Here is an 18,165-nt window from a genome sequence, read left to right as displayed (position 1 = left end):
CCCAGATTTATACTGTTTATCTACTCTTTCTGAAGGAGGGGAAAATATAACCACAGACTTTATAGCATAAGAAATTAAAAGTAAAGGCTATTATATAAAACTTTCTTATAATTTCACCCAAGGAAGCATGGGAGTTCCCTGTCAACTAGAGCATAAAAATTTTCAACAAAATATAAGTACCATCCATAAAAGAGAGCAACTTAGCCATTTGGGAACAATGATCAAAATATCTATATAATAAAAGCCTAAGTGACCATTACAGCAAAATGATCAGAACTACTGGTCGCTATGAAGCACAATGACCACCATGGGGCAGACGCTCAACACAGGAGCTGGCCCCTGGGGGTCAGTGCACTCCCACAGGGGGAGTGCCATTAAGCCAGAAGCTGGGCTCACAGCTGGTGAACACAGCAACGGTGGCAGGAGCCTCTTTGGCCTCCGTGGCAGCGCTAAGGAGCAATGAGCTGAGCGATAAGGAGTAGTGGGTAGGTAGGCAGTAGTAAGTGAGGGCTCCCAGATGGCCAGCTTAGGCCCAATCCCCGGGGAGTGGGCCTAACCCGGCAGTTGGACATTCCCCAAGAGCTCTGGACTTGAGAGGATGCAGGCTATGTTGAGGGACCCTCCCCCAAGTACACAAATTTTGTGCACTGAGCCTCTAGTAGCATAAGAAATGGGAGAAAGGGTAAATTCATCTAAGAAGGAGCTTGAGGAGGATAAGGAGCAACCAATATTCTTTCGGCTTTTATATATTGGGTCGGCAACTAAGTAATTGCGGGTTTCACACACATATGGCTTCAGTTGAATTTTTAGGTTTGCAGACGTAGTACAAATGTAAAACACATTTTGTTATTTGATAGTTGGCTATTCAGCTGTTAATCAGAAAAAAAAGTTTTTTGATCTGTTTTGTAGTTTTCGTTTGGCGTTCGTTAAAAAATGGAAAATCAAAAGGAACATTTTCGTCATATTTTGCTTTTTTATTTCGCAAAGGGAAAAACGCATCGCAAGCTCATAAAAAGTTATGTGCTGTTTATGGTGACGAAGCCTTAAAAGAACGGCAGTGTCAAAATTGGTTTGCCAAATTTCGTTCTGGTGATTTTTCACTCAAAGATGAAAAACGCTCTGGTCGTCCAGTTGAAGTTGATGACGCCCTAATCAAAGCAATAATCAATTCGGACTGTCACAGTACAACACGTGAGATTGCAGAGAAGCTTCACGTATCACATACATGCATTGAAAATCACTTAAAACAATTTGGCTATGTTCAAAAACTCGATACATGGGTTCCTCACGAACTGAAAGAATCACAGTTAATGCAACACATTAGCAGCTGCGATTTGCTAAAGAAACGTAATGAAAATGATCCATTTTTAAAACGACTGATAACTGGCGATGAAAAATGGGTTGTTTACAACAATATCAAGCGGAAAAGATCGTGGAGCAGGCCAGGTGAACCAACTCAAACAACATCAAAAGCTGATATTCATCAAAAGAAGGTTTTGTTATCAGTTTGGTGGGATTACAAAGGAATTGTCTACTTTGAACTCTTACCACCCAACCGAACGATCAATTCTGATGTCTACATTGAACAACTAACGAAATTAAACAATGCAGTTGAAGAAAAGCGGCCCGAATTGACAAATCGAAAAGGTGTATTCCATCATGACAATGCAAGGCCACACACATCTTTGGTCACTCGGCAAAAATTAATGGAGCTTGGTTGGGATGTTTTGCCACATCCACCATATAGTCCTGACCTTGCACCATCTGATTACTTTTTGTTTCGATCTTTACAAAACTCCTTGAATGGTAAAAATTTCAATAATGATGATGATGTCAAATCGTACCTGATTCAGTTTTTTGCTAATAAAAACCAGAAGTTTTTTGAACGTGGGATTATGATGCTGCCTGAAAGATGGCAAAAGGTCATTGATCAAAATGGGCAATACATTACAGAATAAAGTTATTTAGTTCCATGAAAAAATTGTCTTTGATTTTCTTTTAAAAATCCGCAATTACTTAGTTGCCGACCCAATACTTTAGATTTCCCTAGAAATGGAAATACAGTCAAAGGCATAAAACAAGCATTTTGCTTAGTCAAGTCACATGCAAATCATCTTAAAATATGCTTCCAAGATACCAAAAGTATATTTGTCTACATCCATGACTCTCACTGACCATTGAAGATATATGTAGCATTCAATGCCATCTGCTTCTGCTGTAGTACATTCAGATAGAAAGTAGCTCTGTCTCGTACCTCATCATCAGTATCCATCATACATCTGTCCAAAGAACACAAATAGGCATGTCAAACAGCACTCTAAAGATTACCAAGAGCTTTACCACCATGCTTAAAGAACATAATCAGGCCATGTGACACCACTACCTTTATTTAAAAGAACTCAACAACAGCCAACAGAGGATCCTAAAATCACCATAAATTTTGGGCATTGATCTCAATTGGTAAATAAGCACTATATAAGTAGGCATTAAAATAATTAGGAAGAGAAGGATAAGTATTACATGATCTCACTCATTTGTAGAATATAATGAACAACATAAGCTGACAAACAAAAATAGACCCAGACATAAAAAGATCAAACAGACCCTCAAACCTCAGAGGGAAGGCAGGGGAGGGTGGCAGGTGGGGGTGGGGGTGCCACAGCGGGGAAGAGATCAACCAAATAAATTGTATGCATATAAGCATAACCAATGGATAAAGACAACTGGAGGGGGGCAGGGAAGGCCGGGGCTGGGGGGTAGGGGCAGGCTGGGAGAAGACAACTGGGGAGGGCGGAGAGGGGGAAGAGAGACACATGTAATACTTTCAATATTAAAGAATTAAAAAATAATTAGGAAGAACTCAATAATTTAAGATAGCAGTTTGGAATCTTTTCTTGGGTCTGTAATCACACGATCCTGATAAAGACTTAGACTTCTTTATAATTAAAAAATGGGAATGTTAGACTTTCTAAAGACACTAAAAACCACTCAAAATCCAGGCATTGTTCATTTAAACCAGTCAGCCTTTGGTTTGTAATTTTTATGTTTTAATAACAAGATATAATGACAGTTTTTGCTCACATCCAGTCTTTTACTCATCAAATAGGGAGTTACAGAGATCATAAGAAGCTAAAATTTGCAACTCTACTTAGTGAATCACTTTGAAGTTAGCCCCTAATATACAAATTGAGGCATATACCTATAAGTCACTTTCTCAAACTCATACAAGGAGAAATTCCAAGGCAAATTGTATATGTACTTAGCATACACAAAATTAGAAGAGAACAAAAATGCCATTTGCCCCCCACTCACTCTATCAGCTCTATTCTTAGATCCTGCAATGCATTTGATATGGTACAGTGAGGAACACTATTCAGCCATATGGCAGTTATTATTAAAAAAAAAAAAGACTCCCCCCACCAAAAAAGAAAAAAGGACATTCTTTTACTTACCTTTGTAAGAGTACAAGGATGCTTGGGAGGAGGTTCTCATTCTGAGCCCCAAATTTAGCCAAAGCACTCACAGCAGCTATAACGAAGTATAAAATGAAGCAACGTAAATATTGGTTTCTTGAATTAAGTAATAATCATTCAAAAAATTAGAGTTTACCCATGTTCAGAGGGAATAAACTCTTATTGCTTTATTGTGTCTTGATCTTATTTCTTCGATCCATTTAAGCATAAACAAAAATCTGCAGGCCCAAGAGAGCTATGAATAGAAAAATCCTCTATGCAATGTAGGAAAAAAATCATAAATTTCGTTTTACGAGCACTCCTCCATTTCCACTACACCCTCTTATATATCACACTGATATAATTAAGCCATAATCTCAAACAACCAACTCGAAGCATAAAAATATGCTCTATTATTAAAATTCACTTAATCCAATAAAGATTTATTGCTCACATAACTTTTGCAAGAAGTTGTGATACGTGCTGGGAAAAGAAAGAGAAGCAATAGCTCCTGACATGAAGGAGTTGTACTCTAGTGGGAATGACAGGTAAGTAAAAAGATGACTACAACACAGCACAGTAAGTCCATGATACCCAACATCCAGAACTGAAATATCATTGCTGACATGTACACATAAGGAACTGTTTGACATTGAAATTGGGTCTCAAAAGAACTGGTGGACCAGAAAGAAACTCACTACAGACTGATTCATATGCCTTTCAGCATAATGATTATTGCTTGTCTCATTTTTGATTCTTATAAGTATATTTCCAGTAGGACATGATCTCACTCATCTAGGGGAAATGGTGAACAACACAGACTGATGAACAAGAACAGACCCAGAGATAAGGAGCCATGGGTCAGACTGTTGGACCTCAAAGGGAGGATGGGGATAAAAGGGAGAGATCAACCAAAGGACTTGTGTGCAAGCATATGAGCCTAACCAGTGGTCAAGGACAATAGGGGGGTGGGGGCAAGAGTGGGAGTGGGGGTGAGGGATTGGAATGGGGGGTTGAGGACAAATATGTGATACCTTAATCAATAAAGAAACTTTTAAAAAAAAGGTCCATGATAGAACCATATCCTGGAAGCTAAGTGAATAGAGAGAAAGAAACTTAAACAGGATTGGTGAAGAAAAAAAGTTAACACATAACTTGAGCTAAATATTGAAGAACAAGTAGCATTAACCAGAGGAAAATGAAAGGAAAATAGTATTAAAGGCAGAGAGAATGACAAGTGCAAAGGCCCTCAGTCCAGAGAAAAAAACAGTGTCATATTTGATCTAGATACAGGTGAGGAGGGCTGAAGAATAGGATCCCATGTTTGAGAGCAGGAGGAGACAAGTGTAAGACTAAAGATAAAACAAAAATAGGTTGTGGTTTAGCTTCCGTTCTTATTAAAGGACTAAAGGCCCAGTACACAAAATTCATGCACAGAAGATGGGGGGGGGGGGGTCCCTCAGCCTGACCTGCACCCTCTCGTAATCCAGGTCCACTGGCTCCTAACCGCTCACCTGCCTGCCTGCCTCATCACCCCTAACCACTATGCCTGCTTGCCTGATCACCCATAACCACTCTGCTTGCTTGCCTGATGCCCCTAATTATTCCCCTGCTTGCCTGATCACCCATAACCACCTCTGCCTGCCTGCCTGATCACCCCTAACTGTTCTGCCGGCCTGATCGCCCTAACTGCTCTGCCCTGCCGGCCTGATCGCCCCTAACTGCCTCTGTCTCAGCCCCACCACCATGGCTTTGTCCAGAAGGACATCTGGAAGGATGTCCAAAAGATGTCTGGTTTAATTAGCATATTACCTTTTTATTAATATAGATTATTAGTATAGACTAGAGGCCTGGTGCATGAATTTGTGCAGAGTGGGGGTGGGGGGTGGGGAGGAGGGCCGCAGGCAGTTGGCAGGCCAGCCTTGCCCCCTGGTCCAACTCTGGTGGAACTCCAGTCAAGGGTACAATTTGCATATTACCCTTTTATTACACAGGATGTTAAACATAGGATGAATTTGTGTATTTGCAGCAAAGTAAGGTACACTAAATTTATAAGCAAATTTTAAATGCAAAGTCCATTTTTGTAGCAGAGTGTGGAGTACAGACTGTATGAGACTGGAAACAGCCACACTAGTTGGCACTGGAGAGCCTAAAACAGCACCAATGAAAATAAAGGAAAAAGAGAATGAAGGAATACTAAAGAGTCGGAATTGATAGTATTTTGCCAAAGAACAGGTATAGATTATAAAACAGTAGAATAAGTTTCTGCCTTTGCAGCAGAATGAATGATAAAGGTTTTGGTGAGCTTGAATTTTAAGCTGCATTAGAAGTGCCTTAGATAGTTAGACATAAAAGTTCAGGAAAGAGGCATGACTGCAATGTCACCGCCTATAAATAGAGCTCTGAAAATGATCACCAGAATAAGTGTGTATAGTAAGAAGAAAAACCCCTAAGAAAATTATTGTGTTAGGGGATGGAAGAGAAGCCCTATAAATAAGACCGAGGAGTGATGGAAAGATGTAGGCTGTTGGTGGAAGCCAAGGGAAAGTTTAGTCAATAGTACATTAAACTGACTGAGAGGTGAACAAAGATAAAAACATTACAGTATCTAACTTGATTTTCCAGCTAGCTTATAAGTGATATATATATTTTAAAGAGTGTTAGAGGATTTCTAAGGAAGAGAGTTAGAGTATAGTGAGTTGAAAAGAAAAATGGGAAATAAGTACATGAATGGCTATTTCAAGTTTACCAGACAGGGGAAATATAGGAAGTAGCTAAATAAGAGACAACTGATCAAAGGAGGGTTTATATTTTTAGTAGAAGTGATCTAGACTTGTTCATACGCTAAGAGGAAGAAACCATTAGGGAGGAGGAAGTAAAAATATGCCTAAGACATGTTTTAAAAGACACTTAAAAATAAATAGACACACATAAATTTCACAGACATTCATTCACATTTAAGGCTGTAACACTGAAAAAGTAGATGATGCCATCATGATATTCCTGACATACTGAAAGTCAAGGGTTATTTGTCTCTAAGATAAGGCAGAAATCAGGATGGACACTGGACTAGAGGGAAAGAGCTATATGTCGAGGGCCTAAGTACGCTCCATGATCCCACCATCAAGTAGACCTGGCAGCTTCATTTTCCAATGTCATCATTACCCCCTTGAGTTACGCATTTCAAAAGATCAGCGGTTACGTCATTATCAGAGTTCCAATGACTTACCAGCTCTAACGGCCTCGTTTTCCAGGACGACCCTATTGAAAATAAAGCGGATGTACTTGGAGGGAGCAGGCGTTCTGGGGCCCTCATTGCCCAGCAAGTGTAGGATCTTCGTAGCCAGAACAGTGTGCTCACAGTCCTCAATGAATTCACAGAGGTGGGCCAGACCTGCTTCTTTAGCCTCAGGGTTCTCTTCCACAATGCTGATGATGCAGTCCACGATGGCCCGTTTATAATCGAAGCCTCCCTGGCAAAAGAGAAGACTGCCATTGGTTCTGAGGATGCTTTTTGGAGAAATGCTTATACTCCAAGGCGTATGCTTATAATATTAACATTTCACTTCATGGAAGAAACAGAAGTGTGTTTTTTTGTGTGTGTTTTTTTCTGCAGGGAAAGCTAGAGCAATAGCATGTTTAGTAATGATAAGTCAGCAACCAGAAGTAAGCTCACTACTTGAGAGACACATGCTGCTTTAAATACTATGACATTTAATGGGAATAGTAAGATTTTAAGAGAGCAACTTCCTATGATTACACACGAGCCCACCTACATCATCTCGGAGCATGTTGGAGAGGAAAGTCATCATGACGCTGTGCTTTCGCGGGTATTTCTGACAGAGAGCACTAATTGCCTGTACAACCACCACCTGCAGAAAAACAAACAGAAAGGCCATTCACCTTTATAACGACTGTGCACCTACCACCCATAAAAAAACCAACACAGAAAGGACATTCATCTTTATAACTTTAGAGACTAAGTGTACTTTATTTACTGTAAGCTAAGAAGGTGCGTTAGTTATTCAAAACTGCAATGGTTCTTCATGAAGGCTAAGCCAGGAGACCACAAGGGAAAATAAAAAGTTCATTCAAGAGACCCCAGTCCTTTGCTTCAAATAAATAAGCACATAAAAAATTTTTAAAGTGAACAGTAAAGATTAAAAGCTTAGACTGATTTCCTTAGAATAGAAATGTTACCATAGAACTTCTTCACAAAATAATTTCTAGGATAATTTTGAGAAGGCTAAAAAGGGCTAATTCCAATGTAACCCTGATATTTAGGGCTAGCTGATCTGAATCCATGCCAGTAATCTCAGTGTACATTCTTGATAACCTATAATTAAGTCACTACCTCCTTCCCAGACACTGGTCTTGCAGAACCTGTTACTGTGAACAGTGCACAGCTCCGGAGGGAGGGTTATTAATGCTGGTGCCAGGCCAGACCATCAGATATGACCTGGAGACCCCCAACACCTGGGGGCCCTCTTGAAAGGCCTATAAAAAGGACTGGTAGCATAATCCATATTTGCGGGAAAAAACCACAGGGAAATATAAAGGAAAGCCCCATGCATGTTTCTTCACTCAGATTTGAAAAGCTATTCCCTGAGTCCACTGGTGTATTAAACAGTGTCCCTCCTCTTCTTTAAAAGCATTGCTTGGTTTGTCTTTGGTCTTCTGCAACAATTTTACCACAACTTTAAAGACCAGTGCCAAGTGAGAAGGGTGTGAGATGTTACCCTACTTTGCAAGCTAACAAGTTAGCCTGCCACAATTTCATTAATGCTAGTAGAAAACATAAGACTCCAGGATTAGAGATGAAAGACAGTAAATTACTCATTGCAACAGCAGTAGCTACAGTACCAGTATTTGGAATCAGTTTCCTGAGCCCCAATCCCCACAGGGCAATGCAAAAAAGGGCAGATAACACCGAGACCTACAGTTCCGATTGCATTACAGGAGAAGAACCCTGAGGTATGGCACTTGAATATTTCACAATGGGCAATAAGCAAGCTGGTCTTTTGTTCTGAGGGGAAACATTAATTTTCTTATAGTGGACAGGGAGCAAGTATGCTTTTTGCTCTATAGGAAACAGTAGCTTTGTCTTCTAGAGCTGTATGGAAATATGCCCTGCACAGGGAGACACTATATTTTCTAAGGATGGGAGATACCTTGCACTACACAAAAGGGAACAAAGCTGGGACAGTAGGAAACAAAAGCCTAACTTGCAAGATGTGCAAAAATGTAAGAAAACTCCTGGAGAACTGGGAATTGTTTCTCAACAACCAGATAGTCCCAATCTATACACATCATTTCAAAACATAGAAAATGAAGAAAAACAATCAATCAGTTTCCTCCCTTATGCACCCTGCCAGGTATCAAATCCACAACCTAGGTAATGTGCCTTAACCAGGAATTGAACCAACAACCTTTTGGTGTATGGGATGATGTGCCAATCAACTGAGCCACCTGGCCACAGCAAACATCCTGTTTTTTTATGAAGCAATAATACCAAAACGAAATAAAGATGGTATACATGCAAAAAGAAAAAATTTAGATAGAACTTATTTATAAATATTGATGCAAAAATTCTAAGTGATAGATTAGCTAACAGATTCCAACATTGTAGTAAGAAAATAATATTTCATGATGAATAGGATTTGTACCAAGAATGCAATAATGGTTCAACTTTAGAAAATTAATAGTTAATATAATGCATATATTAATGAATCAGTAAAGAAAAAGCATATGATTATATCCATAGATGCTGAAAAGACTTTGATAAATATCCCACATCCATTCCTAATAAAAATTCTTGAAGGAAAAAAAAAAGAAATGGATGGATAGTTCCATTTTACACACTCACACCTCAATCCTAATGTCAGCATATTACTAAACAAGAGAATACCAAAAGTCATTACCATTAAGGTCAGAAATAATATAAGGATGCCACTATCGAGTATTATTTAATATTATTAGCCAATGCAATTAGACAAGAGAAAACAATTAGAGGAATAAGAATTATAAAAGACAAAACTATCTTTATTTACAGGTGATATGACAATATATCTGGAAATCCTAGGGAAGCAATAATAAAATTAAATAAAATAATTCAACAAGGTAGTAGGATATAAAATTAAAATGCAAAAAACAATACTAATCATTGCAAGAAAAATAACTAGTTAAAAGATAAAATGGGTTAAAGCAGCGTTTTTCAACCGCTGTTCCGCGGCACACTAGTGTGCCGGAAGATGTTGCCTGGTGTGCCGTAGGTGCAGACAAGACAAGAATTTTATAATTTTTCACTATTTTGTTTACTTAATATTTCATAATAAAGTAATTATAAAATACTTTCTTTGTGTTTATTTGATTCCTATTCAAGAGAATTACTTTATATATAGTCAATATAGGCACAGAGTTAAATTTTTTAACATTTTCTAATGGTGGTGTGCCTCGTGATTTTTTTCATGAAACAAGTGTGCCTTTGCCCAAAAAAGGTTGAAAAACACTGGGTTAAAGCATATATCATAACAACGAAAGATAATATAATTAGGAAAAGCATTTAAGACTTTCAAAACTAATATAAAAATACTATTAAATATTTTGAAAGGCACAAAAGTAGATTTGAATAAATTATAAGTCATCCCTGTCTTGGTTAAAATGTCTCAACATTGAGTTCATTTATAAATTAATGTGATCCCAATAAAAACGCCAATGAGATATTTTTATGAAGCTAGACAAGTTAACACTAATTCATAAGGAAAAATATACACGTAAAACTAACTAGAGAAACAATGAAAATAAAGAATTATGAGAAGCAGCTAATAAATATTAACATAATCTGCAAAGCTTCTATATTTAAAATAGTATGTGGTAGTGATTTATGAATAAAGAGAATAACATAATAGAATAGATAGCCCAAAAATAGACCCAAATACATATGATACTTTAGTATATGTTAAAGGTGGTATTTTAAATAACAAGCAAAAACAGTCTATTGAGTAAAAATTGGGGGTAGAAGCAACAGGATAGTTATTGAAAAAGAATGAGAATAGATCCATTTCTCATTTCATACTTAATAAAATCCAACAGATCAGAGATCTAAATTTAAAACATGAAACCAAAACATACCAGAAGAAAACATGGGTGAATTCTTATTCACCCATTAAGATTCTATAATCTGAAAGGAAAGGCTTTCTATTATTCAAAAGTCAGAGCCGCAAAAGAAAATACTGACAAATTTGACTATAGCAAAATAAACTTTTGCATGACAAAAGATGTCATAAAACTCAAAAGACAAATGACAAACTGAGAAGAAATGTAACATACTTCATAAAGAACCAATATCCCTAATATACATCCAAAATAAAAATAAAAAAAACCTTTAAGGAAACAAAAAACCCAAATGCCTATAAAAATTGGTAAAATATATGAACAGACAATATTTTAAAGAAATTTTAAATGATCCTAAAATATAAGAAAATATATTTAACTTCCCTCATAACAAAATAAATCCAAATTAAAACTACACTGAAATATCCTTTCTCATCCATCAGGTTGGCCAAACATCAAAATGTAATCACACTCCATTGGTGAGACTAAGGGGAAACTGACACTCATACAGTGCTGGTGGGTAGAGTTTAGTTTTCTCTACAAAACTGCATATTTATTTACCCTTCAGCCTAGCATATGGACTTCTAGGGATTAACCCTAAAGATACACCGCTAACATTTCAAGGAAACAAATACACAAGGTTATCCACTGCAGCATTCTTTGTAATTGCAAAATACTGCAAACTCAAATGCTCAAGTACAGGAGATTCATTCAATAAGCTATACTATAAAATGACCTTCGTAGGTTTCCCAAAGATTCAGGATGTCTGCTTAAATATACAGACTAGGCTTGTCTTTTGAAAGACTAGATATGCCTATAAGAAACTAAATAGGGCCAATTGTGCTCTTTGAAAATAAGACAAAAAGAATAACATTTTTCTCTTTTAATTCTTCTAGCTGAATTTTATTATTCTTCTGATTATCTCTCACACATTTTCACAGTTATATTCAACACTGTACTGGAAGTACTAGCCATTTTAATAAGGCAAGAAAAAATAAATAAAAGCTTTTGGATTGGAAATGAAAAAGTAAAACTGTCTCTATTAACAGATAACATGATTATATATAGACAATCCTAAGGGATGTATAGAGTAACTACTAGAACTGATAAGGGTACTTTACAAGAATATCAAGTTATGAGAAAGTAAAAAGAGAGAGAGTAAGAGAGATTTTTTTAATATACTGGTAGCAAACAATGAAATAGAAATTTTAATAAGAGTCTCAAGCATAAAAGATTCAGATATAAATTCAACAAAAGATGTACAAGACCTCTAGATTGAATGCTACAAAACACTGCTCAGAATAAAGACCTAAATAAAGAGGAAGGTATACCATATTCATGAACTAGAAGAATTAATACTATTAAAATGTCAGTTCTTCCTAAATTAATTTATAGATTCAACACTACTCCAATCATAATCCTAACAGGCTTTGTTTTATAGAAATTATAAAATGGTTCTAAATTTTATATGGAAATGCAAAGAAACCAGATTACTAAAAAGGACAATGTTGAAAGACCACACTACTTCACTATTTGACATTTAAGAGGTACCCATAAAACTATAAAAATAAAAAAATACAGTGAGTATTGGCATAATATTGATAAATAGGTCAATGGAATATGATAAGGAGCCCAGAAATATACCTATAAGTCTATGGTTATCTGCTTTTCAGACAAAGATGTCCAAGCATGGCAATGTGTCTTTTAAACAAATGATGCTGGAATGACTGGATATTGATATGGGAAAATACTGAACTTATCACACACAATATACAAATATTAACTCGTTAGATCACAGACTAAAATATAAAAGCTAAAACCACAAAATATTAAGAATAAAATGTAAGAAAATATCGTTAAGATGTAGAAATAGCCAAAGGCTTCTCAGGACATAGAAAGCAATAACTATGAAACAAAAAAATATTAATAAATTAGACTTCATAATTTAAAACTTTTGCTCATCAAAAGATATTGTTAAAAAAGAGGCAAGCCATAGAAATTGGAAGAAAACGCAATCATACTTAAACTCTTACCTTGAACTCATCTGAGATTTCAGATACAAAAGAAGATATCTGCTTCATGAGTCGGTCTACACTGCTCTCACATCCTGTTTTGAGGAGTGTAGTAATGGCCAGGGTAGCAATGCTTCTATTTGAATCTGTGATCAAGTTTTCTAAGTCTAGATTGCAGGCAGTCACAGCAGAGGGGTGCTTCATTGCCACCTTGTGGAAGGGCAAGAAAAATATTAAGCAAATTGCTATTAATAAGAACCAGAATTAAAAAAAGAGAGAGAAACAGAAATTGTAACTTAAGGTAAGTGGCTTTTTTTTTTTTTTTTTTTTTTAAGTGGCTTTTGAAAACCTGAATGGGACAATACAGGTTAAAATTGTTTCAAAAAGAATGTTTCCAATTTAAAAGATATATCATTTGATAAATGATTAACAATCATAGTCACTGAGCAGCATGGCACTTTTTCTTCCCAGGTTTGTATAATCTTTCTAATTATATTACAGTCTTGTCTTTTATTACAATTGGCCTGTTTTTCCTTACAGTATCTGTGCACATTGATATCTATTCGACTAGAGCACATATGTCAAACACAAGGCCCGTGGGGCCAAATCCAGCCCGCCAGGCCTTGCAATGTGGCCCGCACCGCACTGTCATCACTGCACTCCGCTGTCAGTTTATGACATTGTCAGTTTATGACTGTTCAGTAAACCATTCGGCCCGCGATTTAGGCTGGATTTTAGATTTTGGCCCCTTCTCTGATTGAGTTCGACACCCCTAGACTAGAGGTTAGGGTCTCTGAAAATAGGACCTCATGTTGTAAATACTGCTCAAAGACTGTTATTATATTATCACTTAGAAAACACTTCTGTATTTAAGCAAACAAATTCCATCCAAACTGGATTGCTCATGGTCACTAAAACATGTCTGCCATTCTTCTGTTTCTTTTTGTAGGTGCCATTTGCCTCTCTGCCTATAGCAATAATAAAATCTGAAAACAGCAAAGTATTGCCTCAAAATTCACTTAACATCAAAATATGACCCAAACTACTGTAAAACTAATTAAGTCTTAATGTATCCCACTTACCAAGGATAATCATAAGTATCATGCAGAAATTTTAATGTGTCTAATGGTGGGTTACAGCTCCAGGCTCAAGGGGGTTAGTATATAAGGGATAGCATCATAGAACCTTTCTAAATTTCACAAAATAGAGAATTCTAAGACAAATCTGACTCCAAGATCATAGATGAAGGAATGTGGATCTATACCAACTCTCTGAATACAATTCATTGCTATTCTTTGGCTACACTAAACTTCTGTCCTCCAATTGTTCATATAATTAACCCATAACAAATCACTAACCACCTTATGACAAATATTCTACTATATTAAATTTTCATTTAAAATATTTATGGTTAGTTAACTTATTCTGTAATGTAGCCTCTAGAACCATGCTACATGGTAGTCAATAGCCACATTAAGCATTTAAAATGTGGCTAGCTCAAAATGAGACATACTGTAAATATATATATTTTTTTAAAACAACTCTAGGTGTGTAAGATTTAGAATAAAAAAACTAAAAGGCAAAATATATCTTTAAAATGCTATACTGATTACATGTTAATATGAAAGAATATATATATATATTAGGGTAAATAAAATGTATTATTAAAATTAATCTCATCTTTAAAAATTTTTTTTCATGTGTTTATTATAAAATTTAAATTTCGTATGTGACTCCATTTTGTTTCTATTGGATGGTGCTACTATAGACCAGCATATCCAAGAGGACTTTCTGCAATGATAGAAAGGTTCTATATCCACACTATGGGATCCAATGGGATAGTCACTAACCACATATGGCTTCTGAGCACTTGAAGTGTGACTAGTAACTGAGGAATTGAATTTTTTATTTTATTTCATTTTAATTTAAATGGAAACAGCCACTTTTGGCTAAAGGTCATCATATTGGACAATGTGGCACTATAAAGTCCTTAGAAGTCAGAAATTAATTATAATCTTTAGATGAATGACAATGAAAATGGCCATATCTAAGGCCACAAATATGTGAGATGCTACAGAACTAAAGCTAATAAATCATATTTGCTAACTTTGTAAAGAAAGCCAAATACTTCACAATTAATGTTTCTCAATCAAACATTGATATAAATGACCTACCTTGTTCAAGGTCCTCACAGCTGCATATCTCAAAGCTGGCTTTGGAGAGCTACAGAACAACTGAAGAACTAGAAAAGAAAAAAGATCAGTGTCTATAGCTCATTTCATCATATATTTGAAAATATAGTGTATGAATAATCATATTAAAAATATGCATAAGGAAATTTGATCACAGCATCAAAATTTCACATGAAAAATGTGTCATCAAAAATAGAAAAAGCACATTTCACTGAGGTATAAAAACTTTAAATAGAGAATACAAAGGATTGATATACCCATCAGTATATGAGTGGTAGGAATATTTATAAGAGCAAATATGTCTTATCCTATATAATAAAGAGTAATATGCAAATTGACCCTCACACCCTTGCACAAGATGGCCGCCCCCATGTGGCCAAAGATGGCTGCCAGGGGAGGGTATTTGTGGGCAATCAGGCCAGCAGGGAGGACAGTTGAGGTTGACCAGGCTGGCAGGGGAGGACAATTGGAGGCAACCAGGCCTGCAGGGGAGAGCAGTTGGGTGGGGGACCAGGCCTGCAGAAGAGGGCAGTTGCGGGAGACGAGGCTGGCAGGGGAGGGCAGTTAGAAGTGACCAGGCTGGTAGTGTAGGGCAGTCAGAGGTGACTGAGCCAGCAGTTGGAGGTTACTGGGCCAGTAAGGGAGGGCAATTGGGGACAATCAGGCTAGTAGGGGAGGGCAGTTGGGAGTAATCGCGCTGGCAGGGGAGCAGTTAGGCATCAATAAGGTTGGCAGGGAAGTGGTTAGGGGCAATCAGGCAGGCAGGCAGGTGAGCAATTGGGAGCCAGCAGTCCCAGATTGTGAGAGGGACATCCCCCAAGGGGTCCCAGATTGGAGAAGTTGCAGGCTGGGCTTAGGGACACTCCCCTCCCCCCTCAGTGCACAAATTTCGTCCATCGGGCCTTTAGTTTATAGTTATAAGAGCAAATTTTTTGTGTGTTTTGTTTTTAAAAAAATATATTTTATTGATTTTTTACAGAGAGGAAGAGAAAGGGATAGAGAGTTAGAAACATCAATGAGAATCATCGATCAGCTGCCTCTTGCACACACCCTACTGGGGATGTGCCCACAACCAAGGTACATGCCCTTGACCGGAATCAAACCTGGGACCTTTCAGTCCACAGGCCGACGCTCTATCCACTGCGCCAAACCGGTTTCAGTGCAAATGGGTTTTTTAAACATTAAAAATAACTGAAGGCATTAAAATTATTTTTAAAATGTTTTATATGGGAAAACTTCAGAAAAAGAAGTAAAGCAACTAAAACAATCATTTACATATCGGAATGCAAAGACTATCTATATATTCAGAGCTAAGATTAAAAAATCATTCCTAATATCTCTCCTGAAGACCTTTGGAGCTTAAAACAAACATAAGAATAGAAACAAAAACCAGCTATCTAATATATAACCAACCTGAAACAGCAGGTGCCAGCTCCCTTGCAGTACAGTTAGGAAGATGAATGATAGCTGAAGCAGCTTCATAAATAACCATTTCATGTTTATTTCGCAAGCAGCTCTCAATGAAATCAAAGACTGGACCTTCATGGCTGTCAATAAATATAAATAGACCATCATTGGATATCAAAAACATCAGAGAAAATATGTAAAATAGTTGAAAACAGACAGATTGAAAAGCACTTTTAGAATTACGGATGAAGGATCTCTGAAAATCCATTCCTCCATAAAAAAAAAAACAGTCAGAACACTAGCATAAATGTTCAAAATCAATGTTTTCAGCACTCTAGAAATTAGCAAAGGCTTGCAACAATCCTAATTACTAAAAAAGCCATAAGTCCAGCAGCCACTGGAGGAGGCAAATACATTGGAGCTCCCTCAAAAGCCCTACCCCCAAGAAGTGTTACTATTTGATCAGACTAGGGCTCCCTAGAAAAGTCCCATTCATGGAGCTAATCTTTATTTCATCTGACTCACAGCTCATTTACTGAAAAAAGCCCTATATCCACAGGGAGTTTGTCCCTCAAATCCATGGCAATTGTTTAACATTGTATTTGCCAGAGGCAGTGATTCCAGTTGGAACAATAAAAAAATCTGCACATACAAAACAAAACAATCAAACAAACAAAAACTTAAAAGGAAAATCAGAGGCATAAAATGTCCATAGTGGGCTTTGATAATTTCTGACATATTCTTGGAGATCTAAAAGGCCATGCGCATGTGGGAGGCTGTGCAGATGTCCAGGAAAGATTGACAGCCCTAATTTCTCACCTATGCTTGACTCTGAGACTTTGAGCAAGCAGGAAGTGAAGCCTAAGGCAGAGTTATAAACTGCAAGAGCATGGAAGGCATGGCCCAATACACAAAATGCCCATTGGAAAAGGGTAAAAGGCATGCTGGTTTAAAGCATTTAAGAAAACATCTCAAATCATTATCTGATGATACAGATAACCAAGCAAAGACTTCAATGACTGTACATGGGAAAGAATAAAGGCCGCAGAATTAGCCCAGGAAAGTCAGTAACGACAAACAGCAACAATAACAAACTCAGGATAGGGGAAGGGAAAATCTGAATACCCAAATTTCCACATCAAATAATTTAAAATATCCAAATTTTGACAAAAATTTACGATACACAGACATAGCAATGTATTGGAGAGAGGAGGGGAAAGTGAAATGGTCAATGAACATTATTCCTAAGGAAGCCTACATGTTGGATTTACTAGGCAAAAACTTTAGGTCAACTAATATAAATATGTTCAAAGAAGTAAAGGAAACTATGTCTACAGAATAAAAGGGAATTAAAGGCATGACAATCATGCCTCACCAAAGAGATTATTAATATAGAGATAGAAATGAATTATTGAAAAGAACCAAATAGAAATTCTGGATTTGGAAAGTATAATAACTGGAGTCAGAAATTCAGATCTACAGTTCAACAGTTGATTTGCACTGGCAGTAGAAAAGAACCATTAAACTTTAAGTTAGGTAACCTAGATAAACCAGCTGAGGAAAATTTTTTAAAAAGAATGAAGAAAAAGAACAAAGGTTTAGAGACCTGTGGAACTAAACATCCCAATCAAAGCAAAATCCAGTTATACACTATCCAGAAGTAACTCACATTAGATTCAAAGATACAAATAGGGTAGCAACATTTGCACAATAGGAGTCTCAGAAGAAAAGGAGAGAGAAAAAGGGACTAAAGGAATATCTGAAAAAAACAGTGGCTAAAAACTTCCTAAATTTGATGAAAACCATTAATCTATGCACCTAAGAAGCTCAACAAATCCCAAGCAGCATAAATACAAAAGGATCCCACATAGATAGACACAAACTGCTGAAAACAGACAACAAAGAAAAATTTGAAACAAGATAAAAAGCGATCACCTTGTATAGAGGAGCATCAATACAATTAATGGCTGACATTTCACCTAAAATGAT

General features: G+C 36.8%; 1 protein-coding gene across 1 annotated transcript in view; it reads right to left on the bottom strand.

Moving 5' to 3' along the window:
• Nucleotides 1–18,165, bottom strand: part of COPG2 (COPI coat complex subunit gamma 2) — a 363,341-nt gene that overhangs the window by 276,357 nt on the left and 68,819 nt on the right. Inside the window, exons 10-16 of the mRNA XM_084897194.1 lie at nucleotides 16,183–16,316; nucleotides 14,752–14,819; nucleotides 12,599–12,787; nucleotides 7,229–7,324; nucleotides 6,682–6,925; nucleotides 3,453–3,528; nucleotides 2,176–2,279 (exon numbers count right to left, since the gene is read on the bottom strand). Of these exons, the coding sequence (XP_084753320.1) occupies nucleotides 2,176–2,279; nucleotides 3,453–3,528; nucleotides 6,682–6,925; nucleotides 7,229–7,324; nucleotides 12,599–12,787; nucleotides 14,752–14,819; nucleotides 16,183–16,316 (911 nt within the window). The remainder of the gene's footprint in view (nucleotides 1–2,175; nucleotides 2,280–3,452; nucleotides 3,529–6,681; nucleotides 6,926–7,228; nucleotides 7,325–12,598; nucleotides 12,788–14,751; nucleotides 14,820–16,182; nucleotides 16,317–18,165) is intronic.

This window comes from Pipistrellus hanaki (genome assembly GCF_964339955.1).
Source record: "Pipistrellus hanaki genome assembly, chromosome: 10".
Lineage (NCBI taxonomy): Eukaryota > Metazoa > Chordata > Mammalia > Chiroptera > Vespertilionidae > Pipistrellus > Pipistrellus hanaki.
The sequence above is the reverse complement of the archived record's forward strand: the minus strand, read 5'-3'. Positions and strand labels throughout refer to the sequence as shown.